The following is an 18,374-nucleotide window of genomic DNA, read 5'->3' as shown; positions in this document are numbered from 1 at the left end:
CTCACTTTCCTCCAGTGCTGTACAACACAGGACAGGGGCATACAAGTTATTTGATATTACAGAATATTATGCACATACTGTATTACATGAGATTTTAAGCACCTAATCACATTATTTAAAAGCATGTGTCTCAACAATAATTTAAAGTTTTGTCTGTTAAAAGTGCAAATCATATTAAAACACATACAGAAAAATATACATACAATAAAAAGAAATACGCATTTCTCATCTTGAAGAAAGTAGTTGAGATCTTGTGAGCTAGACTGAAGAATAAATCTGGGTTTCAGATTTCTCTCACCTGATTTACCATCATTAAACTATGGTTTACCAAACCAGGAGCCCTAAATTTTTCAATATTTGTCAATATTCACACCTTGCACCTGCATTGTTTAAATAGTGACAGGGTTTAGGAATATATCTATGATAATGGGAGCGGTGGTCAAAATGAGGTAGATTTCTGGTGTATTGCTATTTTGGCAACAGAAAACACAGGTGCGCCAGTGACTGAATACAACCTGGACAACAGTCCCCAGCTCACACACATACACACACAAGAATAACCAGCAGTGCACAAACCCAACTTTTACATCCACAATAAACAGATCAGGTCAAATCAGGTCAGTTTCTTCTGCTAAAAAGCGCAGAAGCGCTGCGGCTTCAAAATAACAATCCGCCAGGTCAGAGATCACCTGCCTCTTAAAGGGAATAGCAAGTGACATGCTAAATGGTTTATTTCATGTTTTGCCTAAAAGACATGTTATTAATTAAGAGAGTTAGTAATTGCTCTTTGCACATTTCTAGCTGCACAAGTTATACTTTTCCTGTCGTTACGATAGCAAAGATACACTGACGCTTCCTAATTTAAAATGCATGGTGCGGGGTTGATGCCTCCTCTATGGATCGCTAAAATAGGGCCCATGATGTTAAATGTTGTGTATTGTGACATTTTCTTTACTATTTCTCTACTATTTTTACCATATCACCCAGTTCTACCTACACATGTCTTTTAAGCATCATGTTTATACATTAAAACAACAGAAATAGCAAAACCTGGAGTCCATATATATGTGAGACGTAAGTTCAGGCAGAGGGCAGAAGTCAGAGTCTATGAAAGATTCAGAAATTTGCACAACATCTGGAGGTCCCTGATTTTAGCTACAGAGGGAAGTTCTGTTCATTTTAATAGTCATACTGTGCCTGAAACCACATGGACAATTCAGTGCCACCTTAATGAAGAGCTGGAAGTGGTTTCAGAGGGTTGAGAGGAAGTATGTGAGAATGTATTTATAGAAAGGATTTGTATGGCTATTAAATTCTGGTGTTTATTACTAACATTAGCCTGATGGATTCAAAACAAAATTAAAGAAGCAACAGGAATCTCTGGATCTGGGGAAGTGCAGATTTAGTCTGAATTAGATTTTTTTAACCATTATTTAAACTAAAAATACTCAAAGAAACAGAGTGGATATATCTGATGATAATAGAAATATAAAATAAACTTTTGAGACACTTGATATTTTTCTATTTTGTCATTTTCTAAACACCGGCTAGTACTTTTAGTGGCCTAAAAGTTAATACTTTTAGGGAACTGAACCACCCAGGAGCCCACACTCAGTGTGCTCTGCTGGTAAAGCCGTTCTGAAGCCTAAATTTATTCATCATTTAAATAATAACATCATTCAGTCATACAATACCAGTGAAACTCCATGCTAAGAAAAGAATGGAGAGCATCAAAGGAAGTGAAATATCTTGGCTTGTGAAGTCAGTTTTCATTTTATGGTTTAAGTAAAGCATACAGGTTGAAAATGAGACTAAAACCAGGCCCTAAAGGAAGTGAAAATGGCTGTGGGTAAGGCTGAGTAACATTATCTTAAAGAAGATCATGGGTGATACAGGATACATGGGGGATACCGTTCATACTAGGCAATGTGTCACAGTACTGATGCTTCTCTAATGTGAGAGATAAATATAAAAGTTCACATTCTTCCACAAAACAGTCCTAGAATCACACAAACTAGTATAATTCATAAATAATAATGGTTTGCTTCATAAAACATATTTGTATTGCATATTTTAACTAATTTGATTCTTATAAAAGTACTTTGCCTAAATTTCATTCAGGATAAATAAAGTATCTTTTTATCTATCTACATCCTATACAATATCACAACAGACCATCACAAATGCTCCAAAACTTTCTTTTCATTGTAAACAAAAAGTTTATAACCTTCCTACTAATCTTATACTGTATGAATTTTTGACAATAAGCATTTCAAGTTATCATCAAATAGCAATGTTGCTTGTGAATATATCTATGCCAGTGGGTCTGGTGGTCTCGAAATGAAATGTGTTCAGGCAAATTTCTTGTGTATTGCTATCTTGGCAACAGACAACACAAGTGCACCACTGACTAAAACAACTAGATCATTGATATCTTGTTAGTAAATTCAAAGGATGCACTGCACAGACACATACAGTGTGCCAGAATACAAAATAAAATAAAATAAATATAAGTCATTGTCATATCACTTTTGTTAGTGTAAAATTACTTGCTTGTGCACCTGGGCAAAAAGCACAAAATTACTGAATCTGAAAGCTGTAGGAGTGTGGAGGTGTGCTATTCAACAAAGGTAAATACTTTTTATCATGTTTTACTATACAAAAAGTCAATTTTACACTGGTGTTCTCTTTTAAATGTAATCCATTAAATGTATTTAAATGTACTCCTTTAAATTATTGTATCTCAGAAAGCTGTAGGAGCGTGGAGGTGTGCTATTCAACAAAGGTAAGTACATTTAATCATGTTTTACTACAACAAAAGTCCATTATACACTTGAGTTCTCCTTTATAGCAACACAGTTCTGTTATTTGTGTAATAGATGAATGATAAAAAACAACTATTTGTAACAACAGTAATAATGCTTTGAGATTTGAGTTGGCTCATTACTAATCAGATAAATATCATTAGTGGCACAGTCTTAGAAACCAGTGTAATTTCATTTTATGGCCACATTGACCACATGTTCTAAAATTACCCCGCCAATCCAGTCACATGACAGCTCTGTGCGTTATAACATTTGTTTAACCGCCATGATTGACAGGGCCTCAATTTTCAATGAAGGAGCAGAATCAATGGCTGATCTATAACACAGGGGGGTGTGATAGGAAGCAGGTAGAGCCTCATTGATTTGAACTGTGGCTGCACTTGTGGCTAACACAACCATCCCCCCCGCAGCCGAGTGATGGGACGGCTGCTCGGATAGGCCACTAGGGGCTTCTAGTCAAGAGGGGGAAAGGGGAACAATATGGCAAACCCCCTCATCCAACATATGTAATGAGCCAGCCTAGAATGATACATTTCTCTTTTTGCTTCCATCTTTCCGTCCGCACGCGCTCTGAAAAACACACACATGCAGAGCTAACCCACAGCCCCCCGGGCGAGGCCCTCACCCCCCTACAGCACCTAATTGGGCCAAATCTGTGATCTAATTAAACGTCCAATTAGAAAGAGAGGGGCCATTTAGCCGCCGGCTGCAGCGCTGCACACGGGAAATAATGTGATTGAAAAACAAACAGAAAATCAATGAGGGAGAGAAGAGAGATGGTCAGAGGGCTAATCTAGACAGATATGCAACGGCTAGGCCTGAAGATAGCGACAGAACTAGGCAGTGTCTTTGTGTGGATGGGACTGTGTGTGTGTGTGTACTCATTATTCATAGCCCCTAACGCAAATATTAATCACATTATTTTCCAAACATATGCTCACACATTATTCTATCAACACAGTCAGCAAGTGTGTTATTGTATTATTCTATTAACCTGCTCACACAAGCATAGAGGAATCATCAGCCCATCAATTATTAACAGCCTGTTTAACCCTGGAGACAGCTAAGCTTCCCACAGAAACACTCACTTAGCCCACACTTCATCCAATATTAACGTCAGGGTCACAGTCAGAGCTGTGGCACTACTACATGAAACAGATTTTTATTTTTTTTTGGGGGGGGGGCACTTACTGTTGTTGGTATGGATGGTAAGTGAGTGGAATGGAACTGACTATTCAGTTAGTGTCTAAAATGTGCAGTTGTTATAGAATTATCAACATTAATTGCTTCATTTTGTTAAAATGTTTTTGTAATGTCTTCAGTCATGCACTGTTATTAAGCAAATGTACACTAAATTATGCAAGGATAAACTCAAAACTCAACATTAATAATATTAAGCGAAACATAAAGACCAGTAGTCAACACTTTGCAGAATGGCGACTTTGTAAAGAGCTTGCAAATGTAACGGTTGCTAGTTCTGAACACTATAACTATTATTAAGTGATTATACTTGAAAATGAGTGGGCTTTCAAGAAAAAAAAAAGAAACTGGTGCATTAACTCAACTCTGCACATTATGTTCTAACTGTAGACATTTCTGTGGGTGTGCAGAAATCCTCTGGTGCGCTAAATGCATACTAAATATGCTCTAATAAGGGACAATAACATTGAAAATTTGGTTATTGCATCCAACGTAAAGTACCTATCAGGAACTTTGACATTTTTCTCTGCAAAAAAATAAACTTAACGAATGAGCAGAAAGTCTTCTGACTTATGTGTTATGATATAATGAACAGAAGAAAACTTTACCTGAACAAATACAAATATCATGAAAAGTCTTTAAAAGATATTAAAAGCATATTGAAAGAAAATGTCTCACAGTACGAATAAATATCAATATATTGCCCAGTTCTAGACACAATACATGTGAGCATCTTTCAGACATAATCTTTTTAAAGTATCATTTTACATAGAGTATATAGTACAACAAAATACGTATGCATAATAATCATTGAAGATTTAATAAAGATCTGATTTGGGGAACACCCGAATGTCCGGTTAGGTTTGGTTTTACACTGCAGTATAGTCTGCAGACTAAATAACTTTTTACATCCTGTTGTCATCATTTACAGTGCGCAGTTATTGAATAACCTATTGAAGTTATTGAATGAAAAAGGACCAAGCAACACTGTCCACACTTTTACAATTGGCCAACACTGGCTGCGCTACTTTAAAACTCATTTTATATTTCTATTATTTTTCAAGGTATAAAGTTATACCAAGTGTCTAGTCTATCTGTAAGTCATATGTGCATATTGAAATTGGCATCAGAATATATGTACATGTGTAATAATAAATATTGGCATCGGGCCAGAATTCTCACAACGGTGCATCCCTAGTACCAGAAGGTTATTGATTTGATCAGGAGGCAGGCTTGGTACCCAGGAGCAAGGAATCTTTAGAAATGTACCTTACCCCAAATTTTCTGTGTGTGTGTGTGTGTGTGTGTGTGTGTCAGTGGGTATGTGTGTATGTGTGATCATTGCTGAAGCTGGGTTAATGGAGAAGTTGAATTTCACTGTACTGCTTTGCAATGGTGATAAAGTGTTCTTAAACACAATAATCAGAACTTTTAACATGCTGAATTGTCTAGGCAAACTTGTGCAATGGCTTTTAACAAGCAGTTCTGTAAACAGTGATTCTGGCAGTGAATCAAGACTGAATCACAGCGTTAGGCCACAACTTTGGTGTTCTTTAGCTTTTTTGAGATCTGGAGAAAAGTCATAGCACATGAACCTAGTTCCTGTCCCATAATTTTTGGCATATCAGTGCTCTATCTGGGTTATGGTCCATGGCTAAACATGGGTACATCAGGGGATTTCCATGCAGTCCTATTTGTATAAATAACCCTTTATTTACAGTTAATGGAAACATATATAGCTGAAACAGTCGGTTGTGGAATTTTGTTTAAGGAGTAGAAACGCAGGACCACCGTCTGCACGTCATTTCCTCAGAAACCCCAGCTGACTGGGCTTGACAGGCCTTGGCTCTTACCATGTTCACGTCCATGCGAAAGGGGTGGCCTCAGCAGATGTTGCCCAGCTCAGTGCCTCGCTGGGCCAAGAATCGCTGCAGGTTCCCCTGGCAGCTCTGTGTCGCTGTCCTGCGGGAGAGAGAGCGGATCACTCACACACCGAGAACCAACCACCTGCTCTGAACTAGCCTGCCAAATCTGCAGGCCACACCCCACTGAATGCAATGTGCCTTCACAAATGAACAGTCACCCACTACAGTGATGCTCTGCTTGACCATTAAAAGAGCATTCAGGGTCAAAATTACATTGGAGCTCCTTGCAAAAGATGCTATACTATTTTATGTTTTCTTAAATGTGCACAGGTAATCAGCAACTAATCATCTAGGAATTATTTGCTCCTTATAAAACAATACAATACAATGTAGTATGTCGTATTTTATATTACTGATTGACTTATTTGCATATTGTGAGTGTCCGTGTACTAAAGTATTAATGAAAAAAAAATATGGTTTAGGGTTTAGTGCCTCTTTGAAGAGTAGGAACGAGATCCTAATGCGTGGCCACAACTTTTAAAGGGACACTAATCCCCTTGATTTTTGCTGACTCCACCCTTAGCTCAAATTTGAAAAAGACTAAAAAATGGGAGGGGTACTGCCTCTGATAGCGGTGAGACCCAGATGGTTGGACATCACCGGGTGGGCCGGTATTATTGATTGAATGATTTGCATATTGTGAGTGTCTTGTCGCCTATAGCACAGTAGAACCTAAGAGGGCGCTGGAGAGGCAGAAATTACCACAATAAAAGCATTTTTTAAAGGTTAGAAAATGTTTGTAAACATTTTAAGCAGGACTGGTATGTTTCATTACTTTAAAGGAACACATAAATTGGTTTAGGGTTTAGTGCCTTTTTAAAGTGTGGGAATGAGATCCTAATGCGTGGCCACAACTTGTTAAAATGGGTTTAGGGGCGCGGCGGAAGGGAGAGCTGAATGGGTTGAGCAGTCGACTGATTTGCATATTGTGAGTGTCCCTGCACCAAAGTATTAATGAAAAAAAATTGGTTTAGGGCTTAGTGGGAACGAGATCCTAATGCATGGCCACAACTTGTTAAGGCATGGTGATGAGATAAAAGTCGCTAGTCGCCAGGACTTAATTATCTCGCCCCAAGACTTAATAAGTTGTGGCCACGTATTAGGTTCTTGTTTCCACACTTTAATAATTCATTATTTATGTTACGTGAAGTCACCTTGGGGGCTCAATTGCAAGTTAGGGATTTGAGCCTCAGAGGTAAATAAAAGCAAGTTTAACAAGTTTTTAAAGTAGTTACAAAGTTCAAAAACTACATCTTGTATAATGTCAATATATCATTTACACTGTTGTGTATGTACACCATAGCCTAGTAGAGCTACAATACTTTTAATCACCTCAAAAACACAATATTAAACAGATTAAACTCAGCAAAGAAGTCCCAACTAAGTCTCCTCTCGAAAACAAGCCTGGTGAGTAAGGTTAACTCTCTGGACGGTGATGCAACTTACCTCATTCAAGATGCAATCCAGCCCGTTACACACGTCCATAGATCTTCACTCAGCCCAGGAGCTCTGTAGAGGAACCGCGGAGGAGCCTCTGCTGTTCTAACAGTTTAACAGCAGTTTAGGAAACTCGCTACAAACAAACCCGGACTCCTTAAACTTTTCCTTTCCCCCAAAAACACACATCTGGAGACTCGCATGGTAAAAACAAAAACTACAAGTACCGTTTAACTATGAGCTGCAACCCGCAGTGCCTTCTGGGAGTTGTATTGTTGCTCTCCACTGGTCAAATGAGAAACAGCGCTTAACGGACTACACTTCCCATGAACACGTTCGTGCACGACGAATGTACTAAATATATTTAAGGGGCCCTATCATGGAAACTGCATTTATCTTGGTATAAACTAAATAAATATACGTTTTCTTCTGTTTTGAATTATATGCTGAATTTAAACAAACCAAAAAATAAAAAAACAAAAAATTAGATTTACAGTAGGAATATTGTAGTAGTGGATATTGAAAAAGATATTGGGAAAAAAAAACTGACACTGACACTGCATTTTATATTTCTGTTTTGTATCATGCACTGTGTATATATTGTATAGCAGTATTAAAAATGAATTCACCCGAAATCAACAATCCAGTTGAACTCAGAGGTGGACTGGCCATATGGAGTATCGGGACAATTCTCGATGGGATGCTCTCTTTAAAAAATTATAAATATGAAAGTTTAGCCTTACTGAGAATGGAAGGGGGACCCTAACTAAACTATTTGAGAAAGTTCCTTAATAAATGTTGTAGAATTTTTATAGATAGTTGAATGATTTCAAGCAAGTTTCTGAAATGCATGAAATTTACTTTGGTAGGTTGGAATGATGGAGACTATCCATAGAAAACTATATATATATTTAGTTACTTATTTTATACTTGTTCTAGAATAGTCGTTGTGACATACAGTATCAGTAAAAGGTTTGGGCACACCTTCTCATTCAATGTTTTTCTTTATTTCTTTATTCAATTTATTTTACACATTATAAATTTTACACGTGTAAGGCATTTTGAGTCTACTGAGCAGTGTGTTTCGTCGTTTTTTTATGTCCAAGATGTGTTTCTAGCTCTGTCAACTCTTCTGTATGTTCTGCCTTCCTGAATGTTTTTGAGCCAGTTTCCCTGTCCTGCTTATCTGAACTAGTTTTAGATAGGAGGTCTACCACTTGTACCCTGGATGCGATACCCAGATTTTTACTCAAAGATGCATACTGTGGACTCCAGCATTCTGTCTATAACAAACAGTTTTAAACATGCCGTGGTTTGGCCTTTATTAAAGAAGCCCAGTCTGGATCCTGCATAGACCAATATCGAAATTGCTCTGGAATTTTTTTTTTAAATGTGCTCTAGAAATAAATTTTATGTCACTTGACTTGAGTTATGTCCAAACTTTTGACTTTTGACGCTGAACACTCTTATGAAGGGGAGCTGAGTGTTTTCACTTTGGAGTTGCTGTAATTGCAAAAAAATGAGATGGTGTAAAACAAAAAAGTACAGGGCTGAATCAGTTATAGCTCTCACTCCAGTCCTTGATGAAACATCTGCAGACTTTTTTTTACGCGTGGTAAAAAAAAGAGAAAAACTACATGTACCGTTTAACTACGAGCCGCGGACGGCCGCGTTTTCTGGGAGTTGTAGTTCTACTCGCTCCTCTTCGACTGAGAAACAGCGCTTAGTGGACTACACCTCCCAGGATCCCGTTCGCGCAGCCGGAGTTCACTTTCGGGTGCCGAACGAAGTCAGCTAGCTTAGCTGAGCGAGCCGTCCGCCGTTTCCTTGCAGCAGAGGAGAGGAGGTGGTGTCGAGAGACTGGGGAGACATTCAGCAACATCATAACCTCAACCAGCGCTGCTGTACGATGAAATTAACTTCATTTATGCCTGCCCACGAACTCCACTACTTTACCTTACTACTGGTGAGTAAGCGCTCACTTCAGCCGGTGCGGCGACTTCTGCTGCTGGAGCTAGCCGAGCTAGCGGGCTGTGTTAGCATTGGAAGCTAACAAGAGTTGGGTTAGATGGGTGCCACGACTTGGGGCGATTTAAGAGCGATTCAGCACATCAGAAATGTGTGGAAATGTCTGGGGGTTCGCTTCACAAGCTTTAGATACTGTACTTAATTTCTGGCTGGCTTAGGAGGCTCCTCTGCTAGTTAACTCACACATTATATTAGCTGCAGTCAGCTCTGTTTCAACTCCATTCAGTTCAGCTAACCGGGGTTAGCTAACTGGTGTTGGCTAAATAACTTAGCCATTCCATACTGCACTGTGACTGATTGATTGCTTACTGAGTAGCTTAGTTAACTACCTACTAAGCCAGCTAGCTAACTAGCTTGTTACAGCATTAACATCGTAGAAGTGCAAAATATTAACTAGCTTAACTAGCTAGTTATCAAGATTAGTGGTTACAGAAAACAGAATACAGTTGGCTTTAATTCAATTAAATGAGTTGTTAATTAGCTAGGTATAATAGCTATCTCAGTGGTTGGATTAGCTATCTGAATCAGATATGTTGATAACAGGGAAAACTGTAGCCCAAGTTAATTAACGTTAGTTACTTAAGCTTAAGTTAGATAAACTGTGCATGACTTAGCATTGCTTTAGACATTACGCCTAAATGTGTATAGGAATGTTTTGGTTCAGGTTTAGTTTTAGTTATGTATTTTTAAAAAATATGCTAGTGGGACCTGACTGAAGCTAAAGGCATTTTGAAGAGATCAAGGATGTTAATAAGTAGGTTAACTATATTTTGTTAGCTAGCTAAACTAGCTGCACTGTGGCTGATGGATGACTTATTGGCTAGCTTAGTTACTTAGCTTAGCTAGATAGATAGTTGCAGAGTTTACAGCATACAAGGTTCAAATATTAGCTTGTTAATAAGATTAATGGTTATAGTAAACCGTCTTAGCATAATACATCTTCAATTTAATTGAATAACTTGTTAATTATCTAGGTTAGCTAGCTGGACCAGGTGTGTTGAAAGCAGCAAAAACTATAGTTTAGAAGTTACTCAACTGGCTAGCTATAAATAAAATGGACAGGACATATGGTTAGCTTAGGGTATCCAGAACCAGGGATGAGATTCTAAATAACTCTAGTTAAGGTACTTCTCTAAATTAATCAATATAGCTACTCTTACTGCAAAAAATCAACTAATAGAGAACCTTCTTACTCAAAATGCAAAACATCACCTAGCGAGACAGCCAGCTACATTGATTAGTTACTGATATATGTTTAAGTATTGTGTATAAATGTGTATAGGAATGTTTTGGTTCAGATATAGTTGTGGTTATGCACCTAGAGAGCTATGCTAGTGGGACATGACTTAAGCTGAAAGCATTTTAAAGAAATCAAGGAAGTTAATTAATAAGTAGGTTAACACAGCCGACTAACCTAGCTTTAGCTAGTTATTTTGTCTATTTGACAGGTTGTTATTTAGCAAGTTATTATACTGTGTCTAAACGAGTGTCTGTATTTAGCTGAGTAGCTTGTTGGCTAACGTTACCTGGATGAAACACTGTTTAACTCTCTTATTTTCTTACTATTCAGCCAGGAAACCTATTCTTACTCTCATATTTGGTCGTATTTGTGTATGTATGTAATAACAGCCCGATCATTTAACTATAAACCGCAGTTATCGGAGGCTAGAGAAGTTTAAAGGGAGTTATTTAGGCATGCATTCCGTGCCCGCAACGATGAGGACGCTGATTGGTGGAGTTCTCTGTTGTGGCCGAATCCTATTGGCTAGCAACCCGGAACTGATGTACTCTGCAGCTTGAAGTGTAGTCAGCATGGGCCTGTGCTGCAGGGTAGTGTAGTTTTATAGCCTTAATTCTGGAGTGTAGGTGAGAGATTGAGTGTATTTATATGTTAAACATCTGAAATATGAAGTGAGATCATTAACCCATGAGAGCCCAGACCCATTTCTGAATATTGTTGCCAATTTTCTAATTTAATCAGATAAATTCAGTGTGAAGCTTATTTATATTGTTTTCTTAATGTGGCAACATGACTCATTTTTTTTAGGTTAAAATCCTGGTGTAACATAGATGACACAACAACAGTTTCATGATTGTATTCTAACATTTTGTTCTAGAAATCAGGTCAAAACTAGTTCTATGAAACTTAAACCTTATTAAAGTAAAATATTAAATAGTTGAAACAGAGCTCTAGAAGCAAATAATTCAGATGTAACTATGTTAGAACTATGTATCTAAATAAATGTCTCAGACGATACCTTTCATTTTATTGTTTGTGTACAGTTTGTTGAAAGCTAAAATGTAAGGTAAATAAACAATGCATTTATTTCTAATTTCTAATTAGTAATACTGGGGTGTCTAGTCTTTCTTTGTTATAAATACGTGCATCGGCAACAGAACATATATAGTATTGAATATCAGCATCAGCACATAACAATAATAATAATAATAATAATACAATGAATTTTTTGCTTTTGTTTTGGTTATGCTTTGATTATGCTTTATTTAATTTTAGGGCAGCACAATACTGGAAAAAATGTCATTGCAATGAAAATTCTGTGGTTTATTTAGCTCTACATATGTTGTACATATGAATGAGTATGAAAGTGTGGAGTAAAGTAAATTATTTTGCAAATGATTTCAGTAAATTACCTTTGCTGGGTTAGTCATAGGAAGTGAGAACCGTGCATCATACTCTACTTTTTAAGAGTTTTTTTTTTTTTAATTATTAGATCTGCATGACATTGCATGTCCTGTGGTGTGGTATGACTGTTACTCATTACCATGTTGCAGTGATGACGCTAAAATTTTGAACTGTGCACTTCCATTCCTATTTCACAGTACAAGTGCCACACACTGTGAACCTCAAACTCTTGTCTTTTTACTGAAATAGAATCCAGCACAAACACAGTTTCCAGTGCTTTCCAGTGTTTCTGATGTTCACCACCATCTGGATGTAGTGTAGCTTTGTCTCTTTGTATCAGGAAGTAAAATGACACTATAAAGCGAAAACCTGGGAAGTCAGTAGGTATCTGGGTAATCCGAAAGATAATCTTAGCCAACCGGATTTACCATCTATTCAACCAGCTGATCACACACTAAAAGGACAGTAACACCAGTATCTGGTAAGAGTCAGGAATAATTACATAGTCATACATACAGAGCCATTACAGTGTTGTAAATGAGCTGATCAAAGTAGAGGGCTTCAATTTATTTATTAGCCCACCATAAAGGAGGATCAGCTTGCTTCATTCTGAGGCAAAATAACAGGGTTGTAAATTGGCTTGTAAAACTGCATCTGGGCATATTTCCCTTTATTTTAAAGTGGTGTGAATTAGGTTGAAGCATGAATGTGGGCTGAATGGGGGGATGGACATGAGGGATACTGATGACTTGTTTGTCTGTCTATCTATCTGCCTCTACCAATCAAATAATACTACAATATATAGTAGGCTGTTATAAACATTCTCAGGAGTGATTATGGTGCATTTATATATTTTGGACCAGCAATTTTAACTAAAGAGGGCACTGATGTTGTAACAGTTTAACTATTTATGATAGCATTTTTTGTTAGAATGATTCATTGCCTTGCAATAATTGTGATAAATGATGTTAAAATCTTAAAAATCTTCATATATTTAATAGTTTTAGTGTTTGAAGCATCAGTAGAGCTAATGTTTGCTTGAGTTTGCTATCTAAATATGATTGTGAGTAGGTTCAGTGGTGAATCAAATTAAAGAATCTCTTCTGCATTCAGGGCCTATGTATGTGTTTCCTGTGTGATGTGCCACTTGAGCTGATGCCCTTGATACCTTCTGTATACATGCCTGCATACTGGCCCCTACATGGCTGCTATAAACAGTGTTTAGTCACATCTTTCACAAGTAGTAAGCAGTTTTACTTGTAACTCTAATGTGGACAGGGCCGGCTAGAATTCCAGAAATGCTGACCTGTTGGATGCTTGTGTGTGTACGTGTGCTTTAATGCTTCCTTGTCTGTGTAATCGCTGACACTGATGGAACAGCCCTCCCTGCTCACTGACTCTTTACTATCACAGATATCTGAGTCAGTGTACAGTATCGCACCGTGTGTTTTCACGCCATGTCAGTGTCACTTTCACCTTGTTCTGTTTTCTACTGCAGAAAAAGCTACAGAACAGTAGAAAAAGTTGGAAAGGCAAAGGCAGTGTGCTGTGATGATACAGCATGATCTAACGCTGCATGTCATCAGAGACCAGTTGAGACCAGACCAGACGTGATCAGGGCCCTCAGGGGAAAGGTTACAAACTGAACAGAGTCAAATAGAAGGACACCACTCCTCTAAAGACCTTTCGCTTTACATTGACCATTTCTTTCCAGCTCTTCCTGCAGTTTGTTCAGGCATGGTCTGATTTTTAGTATTAGTAATTTGAGCAAAGAGGATTTCTGCAGTCAGAATTGTGAACAGTCACATGCTATCTGATTTCTAAATTTTTAATTTATAATTTAAGTTTGCTCATAGTGTACATTCCTACATTTCTACACATATGATTTCATTGGTTAATTTATTTATTAATCTAGAAAGTCAGTTGCAGGCATTCACATACAGCTCTGGAAAAAAATAAGTGACAACTTTAGTGGGAAAACATTTCTCCCAAATTCCAAATACAAATATTGTCATTTAAAGCATTTATTTGCAGAAAATGAGAAATGGCTGAAATAACAAAGAGATACAGAGCCTCACACCTCAAATAATGCAAAAAAAACAAGTTCATATTCATTAAGTTTTAAGAGTTCAGAAATCAATATTTAGTGGAATAACCCTGGTTTTTAATCACAGTTATCATGCATCTTGGCATGTTCTTCTCCACCAGTCTTACACACTGCTTTTGGATAACTTTATGCCAATCCTGGTGCAAAAATTCAAGCAGTTCAGCTTGGTTCGATGGCTTGTGATCATTTATCTTCCTCTTGATTATATTCCATAGGTTTTCAATTAGATAAAATCAAAGAAACTCATCATTTTTAAGTGGTCTCTTATTTTTTTCAGGGCTATAGGTTTTTGGTTCGTGTGATTTTTTTAAAATTTATTTTTCCTTTAGTAAAGAAACTGAGAAACCTAAGTCTCCCTTAATGAAGATTGCAGGTTTTTACGCAAATATGACAAAAGTTTTACAGCAATACACAGTTTTTGTGAGTGTTGTCCTGTCGCTTCACCAAAGTTACAGAGTCCCTATAGAAATAATAGAGATACTATTATTCTCCTTATTACAGTAAGTTGAGTTGAGTAGAGCATTAGTATTAGCTAAAAACATAAAACTGTAACTGTCGTTCGTTAAATATTTTTTTTGTCCTCCATCTGTAAAAAAATTTTTTTCTTTCATCACTAAAGCTCATTGAGTTAAAATGAATTTGTGTTCTAATATAGTTACTCCTTTTAGTTTTTTAGTTCTTTGACAAATATTTATATATATTAAATTTATTTATCATATTAAAAGACTTCTTGACTGTTGGTCATTTTCTGATTTTGTTTTACTAAACCCAAATCTTTTGCATGTTAGGCTGCAGAAGAAGCTGTAAGCTGTTATGGGGCTAAAGTTAACACTGCAGTGTGTGGTTTGCTGCAGTTAGTTCAGCTCTGGGTTTGGCGTGGGAGGGTGAAAAGTTGTTGTTTTCTTAATGATTTCGGATATATGTGAATGTGTGAAGATTCAGCTGGTCTGCTGGTTTGTTTGAAGACAAAATGAGCATGAAAAGAAGTCTGCATGGCAGCTGACCACCACTCACCACAGGATCTGCATTTTTAGTGACCAGAATGTGAAATGTTGAGCAAAAGGGAACTGTCTACCCCTGCTTGTGCATATAAATAAACATTATTATTATTATTATTATTATTATTATTATTATTATTGGCATTAGGGATGCACCGATGTGGGAATTTTGGGCTGATGCTGATATAAGATATTACCAATATACGTTCAGTATATATCAGCCGGTGTCAATGCAGATATACACACTTAATCCCTGTCTGGACGAGATTATTTTCTTTTTTCTTTTATGTGGGGTCCTCTGTGATTTTATTTCGGTCTGGAACGACCATGTATGTGTTTTTCTCAGACGTCCTCTGAGAAAATTACAGCCTCCTTGCTTTAAAAAAAATACCTATTTGTCCTCTGCCACACACCAGAATTACACATTAGGTGCGCGTTTCCATGGAGATCCAGGTAAACACGAGCGAGTGGAAATGGAGGAGCTACTGAACGCGATGTCGTGGCCGAGAGCCTCAAAACTCACTGGTCCTCCCTGTTTTTTTAGTTGCAGTCTGGATACAAGAGTTTTATCACTGAGCAGAAGTGTGAAATATTTTTGACTCCCTAAGTAACTAATCCATCCGGATTTAGAGAGAACAGACACCCCTGTATAGCTTTAAAAACAAATGTAACATTTATTTGTCATGCAGTTTAGCTTTTAACCAACTGTATGCAAACAATAAAATAAAAGCTCTCCTTTGAGAAGTTTGATGGTACATTGTTTTGGTGGTTTCAATCTGAAAATCGGATTCAAAAGTAATTCAGTTAGTCAAATTAATTAGTTGCACAGTGCATAAAAATGGTCTATGCAGTCAGAAAATCAACATGAAATCAGGATAGTTGTTTAAAGTTCTGAGTCATTAGACCTGAGTTTTTCTTAACAGTGAGACTGTGTCAGAGCTCATTATCCATCAGTGTGTTTTACATTATTTTGTTTATTTGCAGAGAGTCGGTTTGAGCTGGGCGTTTGTTGCTCTTCTCGCCGTGTGAATTTCTTGGGCGGACTGGCTGTGGCAGCGTGCCGTGTTGTGTGGATTGTGGATTAGACCAGGAATCAGCTCATATGTAGCTGTGTTATGTTTTGGTGGCAGTAGGAGGGTTGCGCGCACTGTGAGATTAGCTGATGAATTTAAGCAGTGCTGCTCACTGGCTGCCAACACTATGGCTGGGCCGGCCATATGGCTCGCAGACTGTGTGTGTGTTAGAATCTGTTTTTCTTTCTGGTGATTTAGATTGTTTTCAGTAGGCCTTTTCTTACATGGTCAGAAGGCACACTCTCAGGAACACACTGAGGCACTCGATTTTGGTTTATGTTGATGGACACCCAAACGCCATGCTCCAAAAGTAATTGTTGGATCTTGGTTTAATGGTTTTCCTTTTTTGCCCCTATTATTAACCTTCTCCCTTCTAATCCATCCTGATCATGTTTAATAATGTGTTTTCGGACCAGCAGAACCGTTCTGATTGGACGTTACACGTATACATGCATGGTGGTGGTGTCATGCTGATAGAGCAAAGATCAACCCTAAACCGTTGCAACTTCAGTTTGGAAGATCACACGTACAGTACCTGCTGTGTCATTGTGCAGTTTGGTCACACCCCTTCTCATTCAATGCGTTTTCTTAATTTAGTTTATTCAATATATTGTAGATTTAATAATGATTTAATCAGCCGTTTGGCTAAGATCAAGTGTAATAATTATTTAATGCTGCCCGTTGCTTCGTCACACTGAAATAGAACTTAATAGGACTTACTTTTCAGTAGTTCTGTAAGTGTTTGGTTGCAGATTATTCAGTGCATCCCAATTGGTGGTATTTACTATGTGAACTGACATGAGCAATTATAAACACAATGAGCAATATTGAGATCACATCACATTTAATCGATAATGTAATTATTGCAACAGGCCTAATTACATAATTCTGTATGTGTTCCATCATCATAGTTTAGTGAGGATGCATGATGATTTCAGAATTATATCGGTATCATCTGATAATTGCTACTTGCAGAGCTATTTATTGTATGCTGGTTTAAAGAACAAGCAATGCTGGCTGCACTACTACAGTCACTCCCTTCTTATGCAATTTTAATATTTTGTATTTAGTTTTAAAGTTATTCTTGGGTGTCTAATGTCTCTAATTTATTTCTTCTCAAAGAAACATTATTGTTTGATATTTTTATTGGCCTGCAAATAAGTTAATAATGGTTTTAAAAATACAGTGATTAAAAATATTTAAAATATATAATTTGAAGCACATATGAAGCATATGATGACATTGCATATGATATTGCATGCCCTGTGATGTGACTATTGCATACGCACACGTTGCAGTGATGATGCTGAAACTATATATTGTACAACCCTGGCCAGACAATGAAATGTGGCCAAGACCATTATTCCCCCACTACCAAAGTTTTTATAATTGGTACAGTTTGTTCAGCTGATGGTGTTCTCCTATGAAGGAACATGAAAATGTAAATTAAATGCAGCATAAATGCATGAGGCTTGCTGCTCTAAACTGCTTTTTTCTTTTAGTTTTTCCCAATAACTGTTTTACAGTTGACTGGGCAGCTCTAGCAGGAGATTTTGAGTCATTGAATTATGGCATCCTACGACAGTACTGCACAGAAAGGAACGTTTCTGGGCTCTTCAGCATGACTCCCTTCTACTGTCAGATAGGGTTGTCTTCATCCATATTTTTTACTCTACGTTCCTAAATCATTTTGTTTATATAGATGCACACCCTTTAAAAATCAATCAATCAAGTGCTCAATGTGGCTCAGTTCAGATTTTTTTTATTGCTGTGTGAACGTGCCAAATCCGATTTTTTCTAATCAGATCTGAGCCATTTACATATGTGGTGCTAAATCAGATGCATATCTGTGAAATGTGAACGTGAAATCGAAACTTGTGCGTCCTTTTTTCTTTTATTTTCTTTTACGCATGCGCTATGTGCTTCTCTCTTGTACCCACACATCTCTTAGTGCAGCGATGGCTGCAAAAACAAGAAAAGCAAGCCGCCTGGCCTTTTTTCACCTTCTCGACCTGAGCATGTACTTCAGACTAGCTATTTGCTCCACACTTGAGCAAAATATATGAACTAATAATGCATCTATTTCCCATTGTAAAGCTACACGTCATCTCTCAAATCAATGTTTGCATGTGAGGCA

The 18,374-nt window shown here is 37.4% G+C and overlaps 2 protein-coding genes across 3 annotated transcripts in view; one reads left to right on the top strand and one right to left on the bottom strand.

Moving 5' to 3' along the window:
• invs (inversin) overlaps positions 1-7,631 on the bottom strand; it is a 60,175-nt gene extending 52,544 nt beyond the window's left edge. For both annotated transcript variants that reach the window (XM_007229449.4, XM_007229451.4), the window contains exons 1-2: positions 7,397-7,631; positions 5,879-5,987 (exon numbers count right to left, since the gene is read on the bottom strand). In XM_007229449.4, coding sequence (XP_007229511.2) covers positions 5,879-5,893 — 15 coding nt within the window. In that variant the 5' untranslated portion in view covers positions 5,894-5,987; positions 7,397-7,631. The remainder of the gene's footprint in view (positions 1-5,878; positions 5,988-7,396) is intronic.
• Positions 7,632-9,163: 1,532 nt separating this feature from the next.
• erp44 (endoplasmic reticulum protein 44) overlaps positions 9,164-18,374 on the top strand; it is a 32,305-nt gene continuing 23,094 nt past the window's right edge. The window contains exon 1 of the mRNA XM_022679550.2: positions 9,164-9,353. Within this exon, the coding sequence (XP_022535271.1) occupies positions 9,297-9,353 (57 nt within the window). The 5' untranslated portion in view covers positions 9,164-9,296. The remainder of the gene's footprint in view (positions 9,354-18,374) is intronic.

This window comes from Astyanax mexicanus, chromosome 1, assembly GCF_023375975.1.
Source record: "Astyanax mexicanus isolate ESR-SI-001 chromosome 1, AstMex3_surface, whole genome shotgun sequence".
Taxonomy (NCBI): Eukaryota; Metazoa; Chordata; class Actinopteri; order Characiformes; family Acestrorhamphidae; genus Astyanax; species Astyanax mexicanus.
The sequence above is the reverse complement of the archived record's forward strand: the minus strand, read 5'-3'. Positions and strand labels throughout refer to the sequence as shown.